Source organism: Gracilinanus agilis, chromosome 2, assembly GCF_016433145.1.
Source record: "Gracilinanus agilis isolate LMUSP501 chromosome 2, AgileGrace, whole genome shotgun sequence".
Classification (NCBI taxonomy): domain Eukaryota; kingdom Metazoa; phylum Chordata; class Mammalia; order Didelphimorphia; family Didelphidae; genus Gracilinanus; species Gracilinanus agilis.
Window position 1 is genome coordinate 402,455,167 of NC_058131.1, and position 25,506 is coordinate 402,480,672.

A 25,506-nucleotide genomic window follows, 5' to 3' on the forward strand; every position below is an offset into this window, starting at 1 on the left:
TTGACCCCAAGGGTCGAAAGGTGCCATGTGTGGGGCTCAGCATTGGGATTGAAAGGATCTTCTCCATTGTGGAACAGAGGATGGAGGTAGGACCTCTGTTTGGAGCATGAGTGTCAATTCTATTTCACAGTCAAGGCGGGGAGAAAAAATATAGCTAATTAGCTTTCTAACTTAGAGGCCAGTTTGTGTGTCTGTCCTTAAATAGTCCTATATATAATTGGGAAAAGAATGGGATCTTTTTTTGTTTGATTTTTTTTTTCCTGCTGGGAGAGTCAATAAAAGGATATCTCTATACCGGTTTAGTTTATTTGGTATTTAGGCCCTGACTACGGGGTTCATCTTGAGCCACTCCAACACTTGAATTTATGGCCCTCTTTGTTGTTGTAGATTCCAGTCTTCCCTTGCTACTTCACCTCTGCTGTTATTTACAAAACATTTATTTGTTGCTATTGCAAACAAAAGTATTGTTTGAAGGGAGGGGTGTAGAATAGGGAGAGATTAGGAAAAAGCTGCCTGGATTCTAAAAGACTTTAAGGTGGGGGGAGGTGGCATAAGACTTGGTACATTCTCATTTGTAGTATCATTAAGTGCATAGTTTGTAATTATAGTAACTAGCACTTTACTGATTTATAGAGTGCATAAAAGAGGTGGAGAAGGCAATAGAAAACTGACCAGGAGATAGACCTAGGCTAAAGAGTGTCCCCTCAGACCCTTCATCTCATGGTAATCTTGGTGGTGAGTCACTGAACTTTTCAGTGCTCCAAGTAATTCTCAAACACCACCTTACTATGCCTGAGCCTGGCTTCAGTAGGGGAAATATCTCCACCAGCGGCTTCCTTTACTGATGAAATCCCAACCTGTTTTAAAAAATAGACACAAAGAGGCACAAACCTACATCAGGATCTAATATGGAGAATGGAAATGCCCAGCCTGAGATCATTGGGTGACCTTATCTGACAACCACTCCGTGTGTCTGTTGCTCTTAGTGAGTTCTTAAAGAGAACCTGCTCTATAACCAGAGACTAATCTGAGTGGCCTAGGGTGGTCGTCTGATGCAAAGAGTGAAACAGATTGGAAGCACGGCTTGTTAGCTCATAGTACTTCAAAAAATACTGAAGTAGCCACTTTATTATAAAGGAAATTAAAGATCCCCTTCCCCCAAAAGCCCAAGAAATTTTCCCACAGTTACAGAGAGCAGGATTTTTACTATAATCAAAACAAAAGCCTTAGAAGCCTCCAGGTGTAGATAAAAAACCTATGCTAAACTATCAACTATATGTGTTAACTTTAAGTGGAGCCTGGGACAGACATCTCCTTAGGCCGGAAAGCCAGGGCAGTTTCTCAGCCTTGATGGTATTAAACAAATTTTTTGAGCTTCATTATTTTACTTTAATTCTGGGCAAAATGCCAAGGGCCTTACCAGCCATCTGTATTCTTGGTCAAAGGGGAACAGAGTTATCCCCCTCCTGCTGGAGTGCTGAGAGTCCAAAGCTTTTTTAATAAGACTATAATGCATTTTGAAGGAAGGTGAGAATTATGAGAGGAATCAAAAGAGGAATCTCAGATTTTTATCTTAGATATCCCACACCTGTCTCCACTCGATTGGGAGAAAAGCCAATACATGGCTCTGCCGGTCTGTATTGATCTTTTGAGGGGGTCCAGATAAAAATATCTACTTGAGATTCTAATTTCTATTGCTCCTGACATATCCCCCTTCTCTTCAAAATAACATGATTTATTAGACAGGAAAACTTTGAATAATGAAAGAAGTTAAAATTGGTTATAATCATCAGTTATAGTTGGATCTGATATGAATTACAGATCAAATTGCTTGTTTATGGCTCTCTACAAGTTCTTATCTGCCTTCTGTTATGCTGCCAGGCAGCTGGTAACCAAAAGCCGATTTAAAGACAGAATGACCTTGGGCCAGAACTAACCTCTGATAGATATTTAACTGTAATATGAAAATGGCAGTAAGCTCTCTGAACCACAGAATCTTCATCTGTCAAATGGGAATGATATTATCTGGGAGACCTACCTTCCTCTGTTGTGGTAGGATTCTTGGGAGGCTCAGGCTAATGACCTCATTTGCAAATTGTCTGCGTGGGACTTGTGAATGATGCAGATTTTAAAGCCTTTTTCTCCTTACTAGATACTATAGGTATATGTAGGTGTGCATGTAACCATTTGGGAAATTTTTTTTATGAGATTCTGGTTGTGAATTTCTAGTAAAAAGAGGGAAACTGAAAGAAAACTGAAAAAGAGGGAAGAACTGAAACTTTGTTAATCAAATCTACCTCCTGGGGCTATGTAAAGATAAATCATTTGTTCCTCTGTTGTCTGGTTTCTCCTTTGTATTTTTTCAAGTGTGAGCTTGTGAATATTCTTGTGTTATACTCCTGGGTTTGGGAAATGGACGGTGAGCCTGGATTGGCTGTAAATTGCTTGGAGAAGGTTTGGTAGGGGGATAGATTGATTCTCAGACTGCTATTCTCAAATTCGAGCAGATCTAGAAGCTTGAGCAGATCTAGCTTGCCAAATTGCTAACCTGTCATCATAGACAACACTGACCCAGTCTGCTCTTTCCTTAGGCTTCTGAGGAAAAACTTCGGACCACAGAGACCCAGGTGCTTGTGGCTGCAGCCCAAAAAAAACTCTTGGAGGAAAGGCTAAAGCTTGTTGCAGAACTGTGGGACAGGGGAATTAAGGTATGAATGAATGACCCTGGAGTCTGAAAGGAAGTATTATGTTCTTTTGCTTTAGAACTCATTTCTATTCATGGACTGTGATGTTCCTTTTGATTTTTCATGGTGGGTCAGCAATGGTAATTCCTGGAACCAAATGAACTTCCAGCAAGAAACTAATCTTGTGGGCCAAGCGGGAGTGTTCTCTCCAAGGCAAAGACCTGTCTCAGCCCCTACTCTGCCCTTTTCTCTTTAGGCTGAGCTACTATACAAGAAGAACCCCAAACTGCTGACGCAGTTGCAGTACTGTGAGGAGACTGGTATCCCACTAGTGGCCATCATTGGGGAGCAGGAGCTGAAGGATGGTGTCATCAAACTGCGCTGTGTGGCTAGCAGAGAAGAGGTGAGTTATCCCAGAGGGAGGGGATTGAGATAGAAGGCCCTGGTATGCACTCCATTCTCATCTCATGGCCTCAAATTATTCCTTCTTAAGTTTTTCCTAGCACATTTTGCCTCCACTCTCCTTTGTTCACCTCAATGCACTCTGCCTTGATTTAAGCTCATTTATTTACCAGAGGCAGCTTGACACAGTTGGTAGAGTGTCCAACTTGATACCTGAAGATTTGGGTTCCAACCTTCATTTGGTCAACTTGGTTTTTGTGAATTGGGGACAATTCTCTGAGACTACAAATTATAGCAGGTTAAACTGAAATGACAGGCCCTTGTATTTTTTTTTCATCTATAATTTCATTCCTAGAAGGGTTTTTCCACCAGTCCTAGCAGGTCTTTACACCTAGAACACTAGGAGATTAGAACTGGATCTTTGATTTCCTTGGTGTGGAGAACTGCTGGAATGGGAAGCTCTCTGCCCTACTGGTTATTTATGCAGTTTCCTAGATATCCCTGAATTGCCTAGAGCTTAGGAATGCTGCTCAATTAGATTAGAATGTAATTGGGAAATGTATGATAAAGTAAATAAATACAATACAACATTGATAATGTTAATTTGAGGTTTTTAAGTCAATATTAATTCTCCCTCCCACACACCCCCATCCCTTTCTATTTGAGTTTGACACCACTGGCCTAGAGCATTGTGGGGGTTGAGTGACTTGGGGTCACTCAAGCTCCTATGTCCAGAGAGCCATTTGAACTTGTCTCTCTTGCTCTGAGACTGCCTCCAATACTGTCTTATATATAGGAATATGTTACTATGCTTTATAGGTATTGAAATAAAAGTCTTGGACAAGATAAAGCAGATGAAGCCTGTCTCTAGGGAGGCTGCAAAGGCAGAAGTAATTCTGGTTTGTTTTTTTTCCTGTGGAGGTTTAGAACCCTGTGAAAAACCCTGTTTTTCTCTGAGCAGTATTTGGATTGTTTTATCTCTAAATCCAATGCTTTGGTTCCTAGTTAAAGAAATTTGAAGCATTAACAAGCATATGGGGAAGGTATTTTGGAGGAATTTAATATTTCCTAATGACTGAAATCTTTTCACAGCTTATTCATTTGATGGAAACCCTGGCAGTCAGTTCCATTCCCAGTGTAGCCCTTTGCCAGCCACCATTTCCTCAGTCTCAGTCTATGGTTACTTGTTAACTGTGACTTATCATTGAGGCAGCTAGGTAGAGAGCTAGGCCTAGAATCTGGTAGACCTGAGTTCAAATTAGACTTCCGATACTTATTAGTTGGGTGACCTTGGGCAAGTCACTTAAAGGGTTTGTCCCAACTTCATCAGTTAAATGAGAATGATATGATAATAGCACCTACCTTCCAGGATTGTTATGAGGATCATATGAGATATTTGTAAAAAGTGCATAGTACATAGTAAGTGTCATATAGATCCTAGCTATAATAATTATTGGATAGGGAAATTTGAAAGCAAAAAGGGAGATAGAATATGGGAAGAACAGACATTTCTCATGCTCTCTTCTTCCCCTTTTGGCCAGGTGGACATTCGGAAAGAAAACCTTGTAGAAGAAATCAGGAAACGAACAAGCCAATACCCTGCCACCATCTGCTGAACTGAAGGAAGTCAGTGGATAGTAGAAATTGCACTACTTAGAAACTGGTCCATCTTCTTCAGTTGCTTTGCACAATCTATTCCCAGAGGGAAGAATTAGAGGGAGTGCAGAACTTATTAATACTTTATTGTAAAATCACTGGCAAGGGTAGTCGGCATATAACTTCATTTTCTCAAAGAGGTTGCTTTCTGGCATATGATATGAACTGAATCTTCCCAGGCTGTGTTGGCCCTGGGTGTCTCCCTCCCCCCCCATCCCCCCCAGTGCATTGTGTGCAGTGTCCCCATGTTTATGGTAGAAAAGCCTTGATGCCAACATTTTCCATCAGTTTTGTGAAGCCAATTACCTGTGGGTCCAATAAAATGCCTAAAACTTCTCTGTCTGTTTCCACTCCTGTCTAGATCCAGGAATGATTGTCTAGGGGCTCCCCCTTACATTTTGATGCCGCCCCAGTTTGGGAGCGATACCCTGGTGACCCGCTTCTGCAAGGTGTTACTATATTTGGGATTTGTTATAATCTTTTTCTTTCTCACACATGGGTTTAGTTAAACTCCTGAGTGGTTTCTTGCTTATCTGAAATTGGAAAGGGCAAATGGGCACCGCGGATTGCCTAAGCCCCTCCCCCCGCTGTTTTCCTGCTTCCACCTGTTTATTATACCCTGGAGAGCAGAGCACGTGGCCCTTCTCCCCCCCCCACCCTCCCCGTAGGGGCGGGGTCTCAACCCTCGACCAATGAGAGTCTGGGGGGCTGGGGAAGGTTCCAGAGGCTGAGACCGAAGCTATAAAGGTGTGTGGAGGGGTGTGTCGCCTCCAAACATGCAGTCCAAGCGGGAATGCGAGGTGAGTCCCTTAGAGTGAGGGATCCCCTGGTGAATTGATGCGGGAGCGGGGGCGGGGAGCTGACCCTCCCGGACAAGAGTTACCATGCAATGTTCCCTGGAGCCTAGTGCCAGCACTCACCCCTTCTTTCACCCTCCCTAGTTATGGTGTGAGCGGGTGAACCCAGTGAACAAGGCTGCGCTGGAGGCTTGGGTGAGGGAAACGGGCATCCGGCTGGTGCAAGTAAACGGGCAGAGGAAATACGGCGGTCCGCCCCCAGGTAATATTTGCACCGCAATGGGGGGGGGGGGGCGCCCTGAGCCTCCAGCTGTCGGGGACAGTTAGGCGCCATACCCCTCCCCCCAAGGCTTGGGGGAGTGGCCTGTGAACGGACCGTCTGAGTTGGTGAGTGAAGTGCCCATTAACTGCCCCTGATTCGCACCCCAGAGTTATTCTATACTGTTAAGCTCCGCGAAAGGCGAGCTAAACTTTTAGAACAGTCTGAAGCTGGTTTCTATTTGCATTTTAGAACTATGGCATACTCACATCCACTAGTAATATTGAAACGGACTTTTAATTTAGTGCAAACTTCTAATTTTACAGGCCAGTGTAAAGTCCGAGTTTATGCCGAGTTAATAGCAAAGTCAGTTCAGAGGCTCCCCGGTTTGGATTAGTGTGCCCACCCGGGGCAGCAGTTCAAAGACCACTCTCTCCCCAGGCTGGGTGGGCAGCCCTCCACCAGCAGGTTCAGAGGTGTTCATCGGTCGCCTGCCCCAGGATGTATATGAGCACCAGCTGATTCCACTGTTTCAGCGAGTGGGGCGCCTCTACGAGTTTCGCCTCATGATGACTTTTAGTGGCCTGAACCGAGGCTTTGCCTACGCCCGCTACAGCTCCCGGCGCGGAGCCCAGGCGGCCATCGCCACGCTTCACAATCACCCTCTTCGACCTGCCTGCCCACTGCTGGTCTGCCGGAGCACCGAGAAATGCGAGCTGACCCTGGACGGTCTGCCCCCAGCCCTGAGCCACCAGGCCCTGCTTCAGGCCTTGCAGCCTTTGGGCTCCGGTCTGCAGGAAGCCCTGCTGCTTCCCAGCCTTATGCACCCCCACACACAGATTGCGCTGCTCAAGTTTAGCTCCCACCGGGCTGCAGCTATGGCCAAGAAAGCTCTGGTAGAAGGTAGGAGGACCAGTGAAGTTATGGCGGGGTTGAGGAAAATGGGGAGCCTTCTATGTCATTAAGAGTTCTAATAGGCTAGTTAATGGGGGGTTGGAAGAGCCTCATAATCATTAGAGGATGGGTTTAGTGTTTGTTGGAAAAAGGTGGGTTGTGTGCAGATTATAGGAGGCTAAGCATGGGTGGTCATCTCCCCATACCCATCGTCACTTCTGTGTGTCCTCTGTCCCGCAGGGCGCTCAAAGCTCTGTGGAGACCAGGTGACAGTAGAATGGTTGAAGCCTGACCTGAAGCAACGACTCAGACAGCAAACTGAAGGTCCTTTATTTCGGGGCTTGGGGCCTGAGACAAGCCACAGGATCCTACCTGAGAAATTAGGGACCCCACTGCCAACTAGCTGTGCCCAGACCACCCTTGAGACACTGTGCCATCAGAAGCACTTGGGCATGCCTGTATTTCTCACCAAGTGCTTGGGAGTGGGGCCTGCAGGCTGGCACCGATTTTGGTACCAGGTGGTAATTCCTGGTCACCCAGTGCCTTTCAGTGGCCTTATCTGGGTAGTTGTGACAAAGGAAGGGCCAAGTGGACATGAAGTGGCCAAGAATGCTGTGTCCCTGCGCCTCTTAGAAGCATTAGGTGAACCAAGGGGAAATGAGAGCCCAGGGTGGGGGTGGTTTTCCTGCTAAAAAAAGCCATTGTTTACTTTCTGTTGTATGTTTATACCCTGTGGGGAGATAGGGTAAAGAGCCCCTTAGTCTTTCAAGAAGGGCAGGGCCCTGAAGCTGGACAAGTGGGAACACTCTAGCCCTAACTGATCTAGAGGAACAACTTCCTCTTGTTTTCCTATTGCCTTCCCTCTCTGCCAGTTACATCTCCACCCACCTAATCCTTATCTGGTTTTGTCCCTCAAGCCGTTTTCTAAATGGCTAGTTAGACCTAAAGGTGATTCTTTGGTTCCTCTGCTCATTGTTGGTCCTTTCCCCCTTGGTATTCTATGCTCCTGTGTGCTGAGTTTCAAGTCTGTTTTTCTTCTATTTAATTAAAAACCTGAGGTTGGTATATATGTGTCCATGCTGTGTCCACTACAAGGGCTCTTCTCTTAATTCTGATTAGAGCCCAGTTGGGGCAGGTTGTGTTCAGTTTTCAGCTTTTTAAGTGGAAGACTACAGGTAGTATAGTCTTGACACTATAATCCAAGTGTACAGAATTATGAATTGTTTTGTCATCCTGTCATCACTCACTAAAAAGAACAAAAGTCCAGGTTAACTACTGAGCCTGGTGGTTTTTAACATGTTCCTCTCCTGCCACAGAACCAAAGTGGTCTCAGTCTTAGTTATGCTTGAAGCAGCCTCTATAGAAGGCTTTAGAAACTGCTGTAAAAAACCAGAGGGGGGGGGGGGTAGCTGGGTAGCTCAGTGGATTGAGAGTCAGGTCTAGAGACGGGAGGTCCTAGGTTCAAATCTGGCCTCAGACACTTCCCAGCTGTGTGACCCTGGGCAAGTCACTTGACCTCCATTGCCCACCCTTACCACTCTTCCACCAAGGAACCAATACACAGAAGTTAAGGGTTTAAAAAAAAAAAAAACCAGAGAGGGGGCTGATTTACTTAGCTGCAACTGAAGGTCTTGGATGATACCTACTATACCATCCTCTCAGTCACTGTCCTCACTTTCTTCTTCCACTGGATTAGGCACTATGTCTTCCTCCTCTTTCAGTCCAGCAAAAAAATCATCTATACCCCAAGCCTTGCTACTCAGAGCCTGTAACTGGCCACCCTTCTTCTTTCGCTTCCGATAATCATCGACTACTACTGAACGAAGCTGTGTCACATCCCAGAATTTGAGTCTATGATCATGGCCACTGCTGGCAAGAAGTTTACCACAGTGAGAGAGGGCTAATTGCTCCACAGGTTCACCGGCATGTTGCCCCACACTGCCCACTACTCGGTTTGGCAGGATATTGACTGCCCTATGGAGAAAACAAAAAAGTACCATGGGAACCTGACTTGCCCAGTGCCCCATCCTATCACCACCAACTTCACCCTTCTCATTACCTGATAATCCCATCAGTAGAGGCTGTGCATAGCAGACTGTCTGTGATGGGTACAATGCAATCAATTGACTCTGCTTTCAGAGCAAAACGGTCACTAGTTGCTCCAAAACCATTCCAGTTGAAGAGGTAAATGGTCCCCTCACTAGAACCACAAGCAACTTTCTTTCCCCTCTGCAAGAAAATGGAATCATTTCTACTGGATTGGCAAACAATCCAAGATCTGATGAGCTGGATTGGTTTTTCCTTCTTGGTTCCTCCCCAACCCCCACCCCTACACCACAGTCTTCTCTGGTACCTTCATTAGTGTAACAGAGGTCAAATCCCCACTCTGTGCTTCTGATAGGAGTTCAAATCGGTGGCGTTTAATATTAAAGACACCAAGGCAACCATCCCCACTGTGAAAAAAGCAAGCAATGATCATTATGGAGGCAACCTTACAAAAGCAGTTTGGTGGGGAGGAAGAAAAGGGAAGTTTCCCAAGGCTCTACCTGGCAGTAAGAAGCAGCTTCTTAGCAGAGTCCAGAGCCATATCTGCAATGTATTCCTCGTGTTGCTTCAAGTCCATAATTGGACCCTCCTTCCTCTGGTCCCAGAGCCGAATACTGCCACCATCATCCCCAGTAGCTAACAGATGCTCATCTACTATCAACAAGCTATTGATGGGTACACTATGGGATCAAATTAGGGGTTGACGGTAAGTCAAGAAATAAGTGATGAAAGATTAAAAAAGAAGCCCTGTCTTACGTACTCTTGAAGGAAGATTCCAACTTTCTCAATTACTTAATTTTCCCAATGGCTGCCATACCTGTGAGCCTTGGATATTCGTTTATCCAGTCGGCCTTGCTCAACATCTAGGATATGAATGGCTTTATCCTTGGAAACACTGATAAGTTCTGGTGGAGACAGATAAAAATGGAGAGAAAGCAGTGGTCTGACAGACTTATCCCAACCCCCTCACTTAAAAAAGCAGGGCGAGTTCAAGGTTCACTCCTTGCTAAATATCTCATTCTCAGGCCAGGGCTATTCTATTTCCATCCCCACCCCCAAAAAAATGTCTACGGACTCAGCACTGGAAGTGACCCAGTTCTGGTCCTGCAGACGTTTCATCAGAAATCCCTTCTACCAAATCCCAGCTCCTTCGTAGAAGGCTACGATGGCTGGCTACTCTTGACCTCCAGAAGTAGACTGAGGAGCTGCCCTTCTCTCTTCCAAACTCACTATGTCCGTCGTCGGAAAAGGCCAGGTCCCGGCAGGACTTGAGATGGTGTCCTGAGGACCAGAGCTCCCTGGTTTCACCCTCCCAACAGGAATACTCGAAGCTGCGGGGAGGAAGAGAAAGGACAGTTATATATTACTGGACAAGTCACTGCCGCTCTCCGGGTTTGTTTCTTCCGTCAAAGGAAAGACCCGGTCAGTGCTGCTTCTCTACGGGTGGGAGGGCGGTGACATTAATCAGATCCCAGCGCTCCGGATCGCGAGCTCTCCAAGACCCCCTTCCCCAAGCTCACACGAACACGTCCCCGTCCACGTCCCCCGCGGCCAGGAGGTTCCGCGCCGGGTGAAAGGCCAGTCCGTTGGCCGGAGCCTCCAACACTATGTCTTCCGGTGTGTCCCGCTCCCGGGGAGCCGTGGTCTCTGTCTCGGGCTCGACCTCAGACTACAAGGGAACACCCGAAGGAAGTGTGGTTGATTTCGCCGCAACTCTTCCCTCCGCCACCCCAGTGCCCGTGAGTGTCCCATTCCCTTGCTCCACGCCTCACCTCACTGGAGGCCGCCATGCTGATAACAACTTCCGGGAAGAGACCGGAAAACGTACAAATGCTCCCAGGTATCACCGAGTCGAAAAGGCTTGGAAGCCTGCAGTTCCATTCACTACCGCTTTCAAGCCTTGGGCGTGGTGAGGAAGCGGAAGCAACGCTCTGAGCATATTCTTTTGCCAAGTGGGCCGAATGAAGTCGAGGGGCGGAGGAGGGGACCGGACCGGATAGTCCTAGCTCCTAAGGGTAGCTGAGAAACTCTGGCGCTGGACCAGTTGCTAGGTCCATTCACGAGGCTTTGGGCCACTGACTAATCCACACGGAAACTCCTTTTAGGCCTTGCCAGCATGGACCTTTAAGCCTTGGAATTGGGGTCCTGACCTAGCAGTACCAGATATTAAACTATACTATAAAGCAGCGACCATCAAAACGGTATGGTATTGGCTAAGAGACAGAAGGGAGACAGAAGGGAGGATCAGTGGAATAGACTTGGGGAATTGGGGTCCTGACAAAGCAAAGAGGGTTACATACTCGCCGCTGAGAGTCAGAGGTACCAGGAACAATCACCAAACCAAGAAGAGGCAGAAGCTTCTGCAGATCTCAGAGAGGTTAAAGTGCTTGGTGGATAAAAGCCCGGGGGGAGGCATCATCTGCAGCCATCCACACTGCTCCATTCAATGACCACCATGGCCCCCCAATTCGTCTGGCTGGCCAGTTCTCAGAGCTAAGATAGGCCCTTGTAGTGGCTTCATCAGGTACTGGCTAGTTGTGCTACATCCATTACAGGGAGTCGAAGGCTACCAAGTCTGATGTCAGTGGGCAAATCCTAATTTCCAACCTTCTAATGGCTGCATAGACTGCTTCCAGTACAGCTGTGCACTATTAGGAGCCTTACACTAGAGTGATTTAAGAGAGCTGGAAGAGCAGGCAACGGGACAACAGAGAACTGGGTAAATTCTGCTGAATAACTGCCCCTTTTAAAAAGAGGTGAAGTAGATGGGTACCAAAGCCAGAAGATTTTTTTTTTAAATTTTTTTCATGTTTCCGTGATTCATTTTATTTCCCTCCTCTCTTCTCTCCTCACTCCCAGAGCCGATAAGCAATTCCACTGGGTTGTACAAATGTTATCACTTGATACCTATTTTCTAATTACTCATTTTTGCTATAGAGTGATTTTTTTAAAGCCTAAACCCTAAATCAGATACCCATATATACCTGTGATGTGATGTCATGTTTTGCTTTTGCATTTCTACTCCCATAGTTCTTTCTCTCAATGTGGTTAGCATTATTTCCCATAAGTCCTTCAGGAGTGTCCTGGCTTGTTGCATTGCTACTAGTAACAAAGACCATTACATTGAATTGTTTCATGGTTCACTTTCTGTGTACAATGTTCTCCTGTTTCTGCTCAGTTCATTGAGGTTCTCCTTAGTTCATGTAGAAATCCTCCAGATCATTCCTTATAGCACAATAGTATTCCATCACCATCATACATGACAATTTGTTCAGCCATTGCCCAATCAAGGGACAACCCTTTATTTTCCAATCTTTTGCTACCACAAAGAGTGCAGCTATGAATATTTTTGTACAAATATTTTTCCTTATTAAATTTTTGGGGTACAAACCTAGTAGTGGTATTGCTGGATCAAAGGGTATGCATTCTTTTAAAGCCTAAAGGGCTTTTTCTACATGATAGAACAGAACTGAGCTGTAATTTGCCATTTCCAAAGTTTCTTCCCCAAAAGCACCCACTGCTTTAGTGTTTGACTAGTAGCTGGGCTGGCTGAACTGGTAAAATAGCCAATATCCTACTGCTGGGGGATTACTGGACTACTATATACTAACCATCAAGCCATGCTTGCTGCTTATACCCCACCAAATTAGGGAATTACCATAGGTCTAAAGTAGAACTGTAGAAAGCTAATGTACTAATGTAATGTTTTATAGCCACAAAAACTAAGTTAAGCTCAATCTCTTTGATTACCTACAGAAAGCAACATCTGCCTGAACTTCCAACATCCCTACTGCTTATTGAAAGTTAATTCTTTAAACCTTTACCTTCCATTTTAGAATCAATACTGTGTATTAATTCCAAGATACAAGAATGGTAAGGACTAGGCAATGGGAGTTAAGGGACATGCCCAGAGTCACAGAGCTACAAAGTGTCTGAGTTCATATTTGAATCCAAGACCTCCTGTTTCTAGGACTGGCTCTCTACCTTCCTAGCTACCCCCTCTAAAAGTTAATTTTTGCAAGGAATCCAAGTTGAAAGTTGAACTAGGATCTGGCAAGTCAGTAAGAGCTGGGTTAGCAGATCTAGTAATGGCATTTAATAAGAAACCAGTGGGCCACTAGCCCAGTGATATACTAGGGATTGGATATTCTTAAAGCTAGCTGCCAGAAAGGAGCCAGGGGAGAAAAAAAGTGATTCAGAAGCCAGCCTTGCTGAAGCTTGTAACTAATGGAACAAAGGATTTCATCTGTACCTTGACTTAAGAGACATAATGACATTCCTATTCCATATAAACACAGACCAGTGTAAGAAAGGGCTAAACAGATTAGAAAGCACCACTAGCCCTCTTTCCTAATTATCCCATTCCATTAGGCAAGAACCAGTCATGAAACAATACCTTTGAGGAACTGGCAGTCCTCTATATCTGTATTAGTACAATGGATGGCAGGACAGGCTAACTTTTTTTTATTCCCAAAAATGTTTCTTAACACATACCTAGAGCCCTATTATACAACCCTAAGGTGAAATTGGCAATAATCAAAGACCAAGCCCTTTTCCTGGAATCACTGCCCTCATAACTTGGACAGACAAAAGTAAAAGGTACCTTTGTTATAAGCATCACTGAAGTAGAATATTTGGTAAAGACTGATGTGAAAAAATTAAAATGGATTTTTAAAAAAGGAAAATGTGATACTAATAATCTCCCTCTTCTTTCTGTTTGAAACTACACTAGTAAGGGGCTCTCAGGTAGTGTTATTTTCAGCTGAATACATGTTGGAAAGAGAAAGAAATATTTAGTATTTGTTATCAACACTTGAATCACAAGCTATAATGCTGAAATCTCAGCTTGTAAACAGGTAATTAAAATGACTTCCCATGTGAAATTTATTGTACCCAACTATGTGCTAGAATGTGAAGGAAGAACAAAATGATGAAATTGGCCAAACTGATGTTTTCCAAAAACCTAAGAAATGGGAGTTGATCTCATTATCCCCCATATTTTTCCCTTCATGCAATCTCTTCAGCAGAAAAGAAATCGTTATCTTGGATTTTATTAGTCAAAACAATGCAATCTCATACATTCATACACATGAACACTACAGCCTCTCTGAAGAAAGTGCAAGGGAAGAGAAGGAAGTTGGGAAATATCCAGATAAGTAATCTTCCAGGAACTAGAGTGCTGGACTAATATTTTGGTCTTTTGACCTCAACCCTACAATGGAAAAATAGTATCAATAATCAATACACTTGTTCAAATCACCCCCCAACCAAATGAAAAGTCTCTCACCCGTCAGCCTCCATTTTCTTTCTTTTCTCAATAATCTGCAAGAAGAACGAAGATAACATGCATCTAAGGTCACATACATCTAAGCCTACCTTGAGAAAGGGAAGGAAGACAAGGACCCATGGAAGCTCTTAGACACCAGATGGGCTACCTCGATTCCCTCCCATGTATAGAGGATAACCCTGACATTTCCTTCCAAGCTCTCTCAACCCCAAGCCTAAGGGATGGAATATCTGGACCTCTGGTCCCATCTACAACTTCCCACCTCCCTAGACTCACTGCACTGATCTTTTTCCACTGTCGGTCAAGCTCTGCCTTGTCATTTGTTTCTTTGAAGCGTCTGGTTTTCCGACCTTCTGACATCTTAATGCCATACTGGAATGCAGCTCTAAAAGGTAGATGGAAAAAGTCAAGTGACAGTATAATGAGGTTTCATGGAGCCAGCAAGATTCAAAGGAAGGGTCCTAGGTGGGCTCAATTTGGCCAGCCTGGCCCCTCTTCTGTCCCCTTCCCTGCTCCTAGGATCAGGTTTGGTTTCAGTGCCAGACTCACTTGGGCAAAGCCTCTTTATTGTTCATATATTCACTATACTCTTCCTGGGTGTCAAAGTCCCATCGGCCCAGTGGTCCCTTCTTGTTCCCCTATAGCAAGAAAGAAAATCGTGGTCATCAGGAATCTTTCTAGTTTGCAGTAACAGGACCTGTGGGCCACATTCAACACTGTTTCAGGACAGAGCCTGGGAAATCCAAGTAGGATCTCTTGCTAGTTGTAGGCTTCTTTGGAGATAATGGAACTGCTGTCAAAAACAATCTATTACCAAGATAATCAGACATCTAAGCCCTCTCTGCTATCTTAAGAAGAAAGGCTAAAGCAATCCCATTTGCCACTCAATGAGCAGCTGTGTTTAAAAAATATAGTAAATCTTGAAACTTGGCTAAAATGATGAGCTATGACAATTGTATCCTCCCTCCTACCTTGAACCTGAGTTCAAAGGAAAATATCATAAAATGAAAATATCTTTGTTTTCATTTTTGTTTCTGTACAAAACTATATTCATTTGAGCTACTAATCCCACCACCATCCAAGCTACTGTTTGATTTTCTCAATGGAGCACTAAATAATGGTCATGGAAAATATAAGACATATACTTTCAATCAAGTAACTTGTTCTTTTTCCTACATACGAAGACAGCCCCTCAGACCAGCCAAAACATAACCCCAGTTCTTAATATAAACCTTACAGAGATATATACCTGGTCCATTTTGCTATAATCCACCTCTTCATCACTATCCACAGCCATGTCATCCATTCTAAAAAGAGGCAAAAAAGAGTCAACTACCTTAATGAATCAAGTCTGCCTAGGAATCTGAGCAGGCCCTTTGCCCTTGGGCTAGTAAAACTTCTTACTTCTCCTACTCCTCACAGCTGACTCAATTGGCACAGGCAATCCTGACATTTTTCTCCTGAGTGACAGATATTTCAGACTCACTTCACTGCCCAATTCCCTTATTTGTAGTTTCAATTTTCCAGCTATCCTACCCATACCCATCTTCCCAAAGTAAAGCCTCACTTACGTTGCTGGATAACATTCTGCATAACTGTTGGACATGCCAAAGAAATCGCCCAGCTGCTTCTTATCTTCTGGTTTCTTCAGTGTGTGCCATGTTAAAGTACAACAATAAGAAAGGGCAGCTAGATAGCACTGCAGATAAAATGCCAGGTCTGGAGTAGAGAGGACCTGTGTTCAAATTTGGTCTCAGACACTTCCTAGTAGTGTGATCCTGGGCAAGTCACTTGACTCCAAATGCCCATTCCTGGCTGCTCTGCCACCTTGGAACCAATACTTAGCATTTCGATTCTAAGACAGAAGATAAGGTGGCGGTGTTTTTTTTTTAACTACAATAATAAATGCCACAAAAAGTAGATTGTCCCATATATTGGTTGCCCACTGGAGAAGAACTTTTAAAAAGTCTGGTATATGAATATGATTCTGTGTAAAATGCTATGATTACTAGAAAGATGAGAATATGAACCGAGATACAGAATAAGCGGAAGCAAAAAAAATAATACACACACTAACTAAAGCAAAGTAAATGGAAAGAATAATAAAACAGTCATATGTTGATAAATTACAATGAACAAGTTTGGTTCCAAAGAAAAGATATGAATGCACCTCCTTTCTTTTTTTGCAAAGGTGGGGGACTCTTGAATGTGACTGGTGAGAGATGTGTTAGTGAAATTTGTTGAACCAGTTTCTATTTTTATTACTTGTTAATAGAAATGGCTGTCTTAAGGGGAAGAAGAAGAATACACTGAAACAAAGGGTGGACTCCAGAGAAAAGAAGGAAGAAAGAACAAGCCCACAGGATAAAGGCTATAGAGAGAGTATAAACCCAAAGAAAGAGTAGCTACTACCAATATGCCCTATAAAGAAAGGGCAACTCTAAGTTAAACCTCTCTGTATAATAGAGAACTATAAGGTAAGATTTTGGAGGAATCAAAGATAGAAGGCAGCTAAAAAATTCTTTTAGAATTCATGACCCTATTTTGTAAAGGATATGATTCACCACCTTCCCAACCAGTAGAACCAGCAAATTTTTCATTGATGGACTTTATCAACTCCTTGGCAGATCCAGGACCTGAGTAAAAAAAACATTGTCTTCTTAAGAGAGACTTGGGCCAGGATCCAACCCCACTCAAGCCCAGTTCTTAATAGGACTGAGGAGTTTGGGGGCCTCAGATCCCTCCATGATCTCTCTAGCAATAATTCCTGTATCTAGCCACTACTGTGCAAATACCAGGGTTCCTATGTCAACATAACTAAATCAACAGAAAAATAAAACCCTACACCTGATTACTTTGAGCACATCATGGAAACTGTCACCCAGAATCAGACAGCTCCATACATACCATCTCTAATCTGTGCAGTGTATCAGAATTTAAAGCCAGGTTACAATAAAGGATAGAAGACAGGATGCAAGCTTCAGCCTCTTCAGAGTACTTCATGATACCTGCTTAACAACATGAATATAACTCACCTTTGTCAATGTCGATGGGCTGAAAGGGGGAAAAAAGAGCATGGTCAGTGTCAAATATCAAAAATACCTATTTTTTAGTCTCAATCACATTTCACAAATCTACTGTCCTTTCTAGCCTCTTCTCCTCTTATCCACTCTTCCTAACCTCCACCATCTTTGTGTTTTTCCCCATTCTGTTAGAAGGCTAACGTGGAGATATTTTACTTTCCTCTATGGCCAAATTTTTTATCAAGTAGGGATGCCATTCCTCTTTATATAATATCACTATCCAGAATATTGTAAATGCTTCTGGAAAAAACTACTACTAATAGGTCTTTAACTATTAGCCTCATATCACACTTTTTCCAGTCATTGCTCTGATTCAAGGGCCTACTGCCTTTAATTCTCTCTCCTCTGCCTCTGAATTCCCATTATCCCCACTAAAGTTTGCAGAAATAAGATGGAAACGGGAAAAATGTTACTAACACAGAATTTCCATATTATATTCCAGGAAGGTTCAGTTGCCACAGAAATTATATTAGATCCCTCCAAAAAACTTTATAGGAATTTCTGTCCTGAGAATTTTAAGTATTTAAAGTCAGTCTCAGTAATTAGTCTATCTTCCTGAATGTGTTAAAGACTCTGGAACCCATATTATGACTCACCTCATCATCCACTTTGGGTTTCTCAAAATAGCTGTGTCGCTTCTTTTCCTCTTCCCTTTCCCTATCCCGCTCTCTTTCCCGATCCCGTTCCCGATCCCGCTCTCTTTCTCTCTCCCGTTCTCGGTCCCGGTCCCGATCTCGCTCCCTTTCACGATATCGTTCTCGTTCTTTTTCCCTTGAAACCTTAGTTGTTGATGGTACATAATCTCCAATGTCTTCAAAAATGCTAGAAAGGCAGAGACCCAGAAGTCAGTAGCAACCCAAATATGTGGACCCTACTATGTTGTTGGATTCCTAGACTAGGCTTCCCACAATCTTCCGGAATATCTGGTCTCTCACAAAGTTTCCTTCCTATTATGAACACTTACATTAAAAACTAATATACATACTTCATATCAGCCTCTGGAGGTTTCTTCTCATCCAGCTTTCCTATAAAGAAAGAATAGGAATAAAGATAACAAGGTAGAGCCACTTCATTCCCAGTGTCACCATCAATTTTCTTCTCTTAATATTACTTAAAATAATCCACTAAGAAGCACATTCCTCACTCTCAGAAAAGAACTGATGGAATGAGGCACATATGCAAGGGCCAATGTGTAAATTTGTTTTGCTTGACTGTACCTATTAGTTAAAAGTAAGGATCCTAAATGTAAGAAAAAGATCCTATTATTTGGTGGCAAGTTATTTATACTAGACAGTAATGTTTAAAAAAAACAATAAAATATTTAAGCGTAAAAACCAAAAGAAATTAAAGGTCAGGACAAAACTTTGCCAGTCACTGAAGGCTCCAAAAGAACAGCAGCCAGCAAACAATCCAGAGGTAGAAAGTAGGAAGCTAGAAGACTATTATGGAGTCACAAAGGCTGAGAGAAAACAATAATAAAAGGGTGAAAAAATTATTTATAAAAAGTGGCAGAGGAGATAGTTACGGTCTAGTATAAAAGAGTGCCAAGAATTCAAAGAGAATAAGAAGTGGAAAGTCTCTGGATTTAGCAGTTGAGTTCATGAGGAAAGGGCAAATAGGTGGCTCAGTGAATTGTGAGCCAGATGAGACAAAGAGGCCTCAGATACTTCCTAGTTGTGTTACCCTGGCCTAAGATGGAAAGTAAGAATTTTTATTTAAAAAAAAAAAAAATGGTTCACAAGGGGCAGTAAGGTGACTCAATGGTCAGGGCACCAGGCATGGAAACAGAAGATCATAGGTTAAAATAGACAATTCCTAGCTACATGACCCTGGGCAAGTCACTTAACCCCAATTGCCTAGCCCATACTGTTCTTCTCCCATGGAACCGATATTTAGTATCAATTGTGAGACAAACAGTAAGAGTTTTTATTTAAACAAATAAATAAATAAATGAAAGAGTTCATGGGTGCCCTTTGGAAGCACAATTTCAGCTAAGTAGTGACAACAGAGGCTAGATTTCAAGAAGCTGAGGAATGGGTAGTGAGAAGGAAGGGATACCTGGTATAAAATATAACAAAAACACTATAATTAGTAAGAAAATATTTTGTCATAATCACAACAGAAAAAATACTTCTACCTCTCTATTTTGGTATGTTGTACTAAACAATGCAGAAACTGAGAGTTAGCATACTGTAAATATCTATACAAAAATATCTATCCCCTGTAGCAGTGATGGGCAAACTTTTTAAAAAGGGGGCCAAAGGAAAGGAAATGCTCATCTGTCAGTCTGTTTCTAAGGCAACTCTTTCAAAGTTTCATTGTATTGTATCCTACTCATTGTATTCATCAGATTAGGAATAATGTCATGGGGCTGGATAGAACATTTCCGGGGACTGTATCTGGCCCTCAGCCCGAAGTTTGCCCATCACTGCCCTCTAGTATCTAGCATGGGCTCTTCTGTATATAGTAGATGCCTCATAAACACTTTTTGATCAGGGATGCAGGAACAGAGAGGGTATAAAGGAAGAACTAACAACATTGTTCTCAATATGCCCCATCCCATTTCACTACCTCTCAAATTGGTAAGAGAGAAATAAATGTTCCAGTTTTATGCCAGTCCTAACTGTGACAATGGTCCTCCTATTCCACAATTCTCAAGGCTCTCCCTCACTTCTTATATCTCTCCCAAAGCAAAAGGGACAAAAAAGCCCTTGAACAAATATCGCTAAATAAATGTCACCACAAGACTCAGTCCCCAAGGAAGATGAAAGTCTTTCCCCAAAATCTTCCAGGCACCTTTGTCCTTTTTCTTCAGTTTCTTGTTCCGGGTGCCTTGCCGCAAGTAGGAGAGGATCTGTGTCAATTTGCTAATGACAATATCATTTGTGGTTAGGGTTGTCTGGGCCTGAAAATTCCAAGAAGAAAATAAATCAATCAATTGAGAAAAGACTATTTCTAGGAGGAAAACATCCCTCTCACCTTTCATAAAAAGGCCAGTCCTAGGGAATATTTGGGCAAGTACCTCCATGGTAGGACAATCAGCTTTGCTTCGGATAAGCGTAGTGGGGATGTCTGTGTCTGCATATTCATCATCCAGATCTACTACATATGCCATTCGGCCTGGAAGAAACAGCTCATTTCGTTCATAAGCTTTGTTCTTGAAGAGCATACGGTAAACATTGCGGCCTAAGAGAGGAGGATAATCAATGAGTGCCTACTGTGAGCCTGACACTGTCACATGACAGCCTTAATTTTCAAAGGGTTTATACTCTTGAGGAGACAAGCTTAATAAAAATAGCAAAGAAATAGGAAAAAAATGGTAAAATGTAGAGCACTGACTGTCAGTGTTACAGAGAGTCATAAAGGGGAAAAATCAGTGCTCTAATGGGTGGTCAGATCTTTAAAAAAGGAGATAGACAAGATTTGAGCTGGACCAAGAAGAATGAATAGAATTTAGACAGATAAAAAAGAGAAGGATATTCTATTTGGAGTGGAGAAAACACAAACAATACCACAAGAGGCAAGAAAAAGTAAGGCTGGAGACTAAGAGACTGATTATCTCTTAGGAAGTAGCAGAAAGTAAAATTAGATAGCTAACTAAAGATTAACAAATTAAATACAACAAAGGATTTAGTGTAGAATACAGACAGGTTCCTACAGCCACTGATTTCTCCATTCATCTTCTCTAATAATCTGACATTTCCCATGATTGAAACAGTGGGAATTTAAAAGGATAAGACAACTTTAATAGAAAAATTTATGCAAGAGTCAATCCCAAGGACCTTAAATTTTTTTCCTTCAAATAGGAATTTTTCTCCACTAAGCTCCATTAGAAGTGTCTAAGCCATAAAACTTGCCATGAAAGCAAAAGGCATAGATTCTCATGTGAGTAATGATCTGTCTTAACTATAACATAATTAGGACATTCTGCCATATATTAAGTGCTTTAAAAGGACTTAAAAGTCAGATTGGTGATGTTTTTGCTCTACAGTGAGTTTTTCAAGCAAGTTTTCATAGCTCTGGCAGAAAGCTGATAAAAGATACCAGAGGTATCATAAATTTTTTAATTTGCACTATCCTATGCAAATCTCAATCTACCTTTGTCTAGGTTTACAGAATATGTAACATCTCTCATTATATGCCTTACAAAATGTGAATTAAAGTCATGTAAAATTACTTTTAGGAAAGTGAAATTTAAATGTCTATTTTTTTATTCATAAAGACACAGAGTTGATGTTAGATTAAGCCTCAAACTGGCATTCAATGTTTAGTGTCCAGGGCACAAGTTAGAAATATTGTAGTCTAGGAGGAGGAAAGAGAAACAACAAATATGTGGAATTTTAAAAAATTCTGCCATAATTGCACAATTCTGCTGCATTTTTACTTGATGATGTTTCAGTTTCTTTTAAGATCTATTCTCATCGAAAACAAAAAGTATATAGGCATTAAAACAAGATTTCTGCTCTTACCCAAACGAGTTTTAAACTCAATCTTATTCTCAGGATCTTCATCTTTCCTGAAGAAACAAGAAATAAGCTTTTAGTCGATTCTGTTGTCAATCCAAGTCCTGTTACTCTGCCTCTAAAATCTTCCCCAATTATGTACTCACTTTGTTTCCTTCTGAGGTTTTTCCATCATCTCCTCTTCTTCTTTCTCTTTGCTGGCAATCTCAGCTCGAACCTAAAAGAAGGAACCAGAGGCCTGTTTGAGACAGTTTTGACTATATCCTAAAATTCTACCTTTAATAGAGAAAATACCAGAAAAGCCAGAAATTGGTTTCTTTCAATTCACCAAAGTTGTCCTGCCCTGAGGACTGAAGACTATTCAGTATTCCAAGAATATCCCTAACTCACAAGCAAAACAAAAATATCTCACCTTCTGAAGAAGGGCAAAATCTAAGCCTTTCACCAAATGAGTATGTTCCATGTCACCACCCAAGAACTTGGACTCTTGAATCAGCTGTCGCCGCTTCTCTGCTGCAGATTTGTCACTTTGCAACAAAGGAGACCATTATCAGTTCTACCCAGTATTACTGACAGGGGTTGTTCTAGTGGCTTGGCTTAGATGGGTAGGGGGCTAGAAGTTCAATGTTACAATATACAATACAATAAAGACCAGAGGAGTTAAACGACTTGCTCAAAATTATGCAACCCAACCAAGAATGCTGACAAAATTAAGTCTTAAATGAACATAGGCCAAAGTGTACTCACGCCTCAGCAGTAGGTCCCACAGCCCTGTAGTTAGCAGTGGTACTAATCAATTCTGTTTCTTCATAATCCTTGTTTACACCATCCCTCCGCTCTTTGGCACGGTCTCGATACTTTTCAGCCAGCTCCCTTTCACGCTCAATTTCTTGTTGCCGGAGTTTGGCATAGTAACTATGAATAAGAAGACAGCATGTAAGGAATTCAAATATATGTATAATAAATCCATTCCTGGATAGTACTTGGAACCCTGTTCTCTAAATTTTTGCCCTCAATGCTCATCCAAATACCTCTGGTCAAAGAACGCACTCCCTGATTCCCAGTTACTTATGTTACCACCTTATCACATGTGATAATGAGATTAAATCTATCCTGCCCATTCTCAAATCTAATCGCCAAAAGTTTAAACAACTCCACTTAACTCACAAGTTGGGAGGTCTGTGACCCACATGTGCTAGAGTGAGTGACAAATCAAAATTTACTGACTGCCTCCTGGGCAGTCCTAAAAAAATCGTCTGTTGTGATTGGATACATTAACTAGGAGGAAGGCACAGGAAATGACACAGAAGAAGCCCCTTTAAAAGAGAGTTCAGTGAATTCAGCTGCTCTCTTCTTGTTCAATGCTTGGACATGGAGGAGCTCTGGTGCTGGGACCCTGAGACTTTGGTGAGACTGTTCTTAAATCTTTCCTTTGGAATTCCATTTGGTGAGGGTAAAGACTGAATCTTCCTGAACTTCTCTTAAGGAACTTCCCTTTCAAAAGAGACTATGGCTGAAGCTTTTGCTTCATTCACCTCCAGAGCCTCTGAGTTTCCAGCCTTGGGCTCAAGGCTGAAATTCCCTTGGCTGAGGGTTAATTAGATCTGCCTGGGTAAAACTAGGGGATTGGAGCAAATTAACTAGTGTGTTAGATTACTTATCTTCTCCTCTCTCTCATTTCCTTATTTCCTTTTCCTCTCCACATTTGTAAATAAACTTTCATAAAGGTCAATTGACTTGAGGTTATTCTTTAATTGGGGAATGATAATTATTCAATTCTCTGACAACCAAACCTTTTAATATTCACCCAATCAAAACCCCTTTTTACCCCTTACACACAGTGGTTCCCTTTCTCTGAACAATGAAGTTTCTGATATAGTTACAATGGAAGATGATACCTAATGCTCTCTCAGTCACTGATGAGCCCCTTCCTGATTAGTCACCTCCAAATTACTGAGACTCTATTAGCACTAAGTCATTTCCTTACACAGCTCCACAAGATTAATATGGGTTTCCAACTCATAATTCTTTTTTACCTATCCCAAAACAAAGAAATCAAAATACCAGACCGAGAGAGAACTTATGTGATTTCTAAGTGAAAAAGTTCCCTTTGAGCACAAATCTCCCCTAACAAGGAAAAAAACTGGAGAGTTTCTAAGAAAAATAAATTTTAGTTACTTAAGAACTATGTTCTAACACAGCTAACTCTTATGACCAAACTTGATCCCACTCAGTAAAGACAGTATCCACTTTTAAGATCTAACCTCCCCTTCCTTTTCTCTTACCTTTTCTTCTTCCTCCTTCGTGCTGCTGGATCTTCATCCTCATTGTATTCCCTTGGCATCCTAAAAGTAGAAAATCCAAACATATAATTGGCTAGCGTAGCCTCACAAATCCCAAGAGGCAACTTCAAAAAAAAAATTGATGACAAACAAGAAATCCCAAAGGAATGTATGCAGAAGAATAGATTGACTCCCAACTCAACCAGGGCCTCAACAAAATGGTCCTTCCTACTCTTTACTTTTCTAAATATTTTCTATAAGAAAATATGCAATAGGAATAAAGAAACAATTGGGAAATGACTTGGAAGAATACATCAGCTTACTCATGATGTCGAGATTTGGATGGTGGTGCAGATGTGGGAGCAGCTCTAGGAGTCATAAGAAGCTTCCTGAAGTCTTCATTGGTGAGTTTGGACCTAGTGAAACAAGACGTAAGATTATAAAATATGGAGACAAAATGAGCATTTCTTCAGTCTGTTTTCTTTCTGGTGCCTCTTTTTCTCCACAGGTAGTTATTACTTCTCTATACAATTAGTTATGTTGTGTAGAGTAAACAAATAGGAACATTCATTATTTGAAGTACCCTTGATTCCAGACAATACTCCCATTGCCATAGAATCCAAACTCTCCACATTTTAGTTTATTAAATAAAAATCTTCCTATGGCTGAAGAAATTCATCACCTGGCAAACTGTCTTCTATTAAATAATGAACCTTTCCAAATTATAAGGAACTAGAGGGATCATCTAGTTATCCCTCCTCAAAGAGATAATGAATAGCAAAGCCCAGATTACAGATAGAAGTCTTGACTCCAAATTCTTCCCACTACAGCAGGTACTGTCTTCCCAGCTAAGCTGCTGCCCAGAAGCCATAAAGGATGTCACTACTGAATGCCCCACATATGAAACTGTAGCAGGACCTTCTTAAGCTGGCATTGTCTTTAAGAGCTGAAAGTCACTTCTACGAGCGAGTAATTTGAGGTGCACCTTAAAGCACAAGATCAAAATTTCACAGTCCCAACCTACCAAAGAAGCCCCCTCTGTTCTTTGCGCTAAATGCCAGTACACTTACTGGTGGAAGGAGTGAGGATCGTCCACATCATGGCCATCGGGGGCTAGAGGGTTGGAGAATGGTTCACCTAAAAAAAACAAAAGACTGAACTCCCCTGCTCTCCTCGGGGCGCGTTTGCTGGACCCCGGGAAATCCAGCTCGGAGCTGTGACAAGGGCCCTCCCCAATCCCCCGCCCAGTCTGGTCCTAAGAGCCCCAAGACAGTCGCACCGAAGGCCTTTAATGCCGAGGACTGACCCGAGGGAGAGGTTCAGGGGGAAGGAACAGAGCGTGGCACTTACTATCCCGTTCCGGCATCGTGACTCCGGCTTCGGCACCCAAAAAAAACAAAAACAAACGGCACCTCTGGAGGCCCAGGTCCGGAAGCTAGTTACTTACAGGATACACGAGCCGTAACCCACAATGCTCTGCGACAAGGTCTGCTTCCGCCTCAAATTGGCCCCACCTTCCTCACGAGTAATTACCATGGCTACTCCGCTCACGTAGACGGGAACGATTCCAGAGGAAATGAGCAAAAAGTGGGCGGAGAGTAAACCGTCGGACCTCTCAGTAGCTCTGATGTAATTGGCGGAATTCCACGTCGC

At 42.5% G+C, this 25,506-nt stretch overlaps 4 protein-coding genes across 4 annotated transcripts in view; 2 read left to right on the forward strand and 2 right to left on the reverse strand.

Moving 5' to 3' along the window:
- HARS1 (histidyl-tRNA synthetase 1) overlaps nucleotides 1–5,078 on the forward strand; it is a 45,400-nt gene extending 40,322 nt beyond the window's left edge. The window contains exons 10-12 of the mRNA XM_044664539.1: nucleotides 2,592–2,708; nucleotides 2,941–3,087; nucleotides 4,628–5,078. Coding sequence (XP_044520474.1) covers nucleotides 2,592–2,708; nucleotides 2,941–3,087; nucleotides 4,628–4,702 — 339 coding nt within the window. The 3' untranslated portion in view covers nucleotides 4,703–5,078. The remainder of the gene's footprint in view (nucleotides 1–2,591; nucleotides 2,709–2,940; nucleotides 3,088–4,627) is intronic.
- A 356-nt stretch (nucleotides 5,079–5,434) lies between these two features.
- DND1 (DND microRNA-mediated repression inhibitor 1) lies at nucleotides 5,435–7,757 on the forward strand. Its single transcript, XM_044664541.1, has 4 exons — nucleotides 5,435–5,542; nucleotides 5,684–5,801; nucleotides 6,240–6,701; nucleotides 6,933–7,757. Exons 1-4 carry the CDS (start codon nucleotides 5,519–5,521, stop codon nucleotides 7,382–7,384), a joined length of 1,056 nt encoding a protein of 351 aa, XP_044520476.1. The 5' UTR covers nucleotides 5,435–5,518; the 3' UTR covers nucleotides 7,385–7,757.
- Nucleotides 7,758–8,259: 502 nt separating this feature from the next.
- WDR55 (WD repeat domain 55) lies at nucleotides 8,260–10,677 on the reverse strand. Its single transcript, XM_044664538.1, is given in 9 exon segments — nucleotides 8,260–8,666; nucleotides 8,752–8,921; nucleotides 9,046–9,145; nucleotides 9,239–9,418; nucleotides 9,556–9,643; nucleotides 9,969–10,069; nucleotides 10,259–10,407; nucleotides 10,511–10,629; nucleotides 10,632–10,677. Coding segments are annotated over 9 exon segments (1,269 nt in total). The 3' UTR covers nucleotides 8,260–8,350.
- A 3,096-nt stretch (nucleotides 10,678–13,773) lies between these two features.
- On the reverse strand, nucleotides 13,774–25,326 carry IK (IK cytokine). The gene is made up of 20 exons (XM_044664534.1): nucleotides 25,204–25,326; nucleotides 24,924–24,990; nucleotides 24,177–24,269; nucleotides 23,857–23,916; nucleotides 22,319–22,486; nucleotides 21,984–22,098; nucleotides 21,718–21,788; nucleotides 21,578–21,624; nucleotides 20,131–20,294; nucleotides 19,905–20,013; nucleotides 18,094–18,133; nucleotides 17,705–17,930; nucleotides 17,061–17,079; nucleotides 16,583–16,661; nucleotides 15,597–15,677; nucleotides 15,275–15,332; nucleotides 14,575–14,663; nucleotides 14,302–14,410; nucleotides 14,026–14,060; nucleotides 13,774–13,950 (listed from the first exon to the last, which is right to left on the reverse strand). Exons 1-20 carry the CDS (start codon nucleotides 25,217–25,219, stop codon nucleotides 13,923–13,925), a joined length of 1,674 nt encoding a protein of 557 aa, XP_044520469.1. The 5' UTR covers nucleotides 25,220–25,326; the 3' UTR covers nucleotides 13,774–13,922.
- Nucleotides 25,327–25,506: the final 180 nt, after the last annotated feature.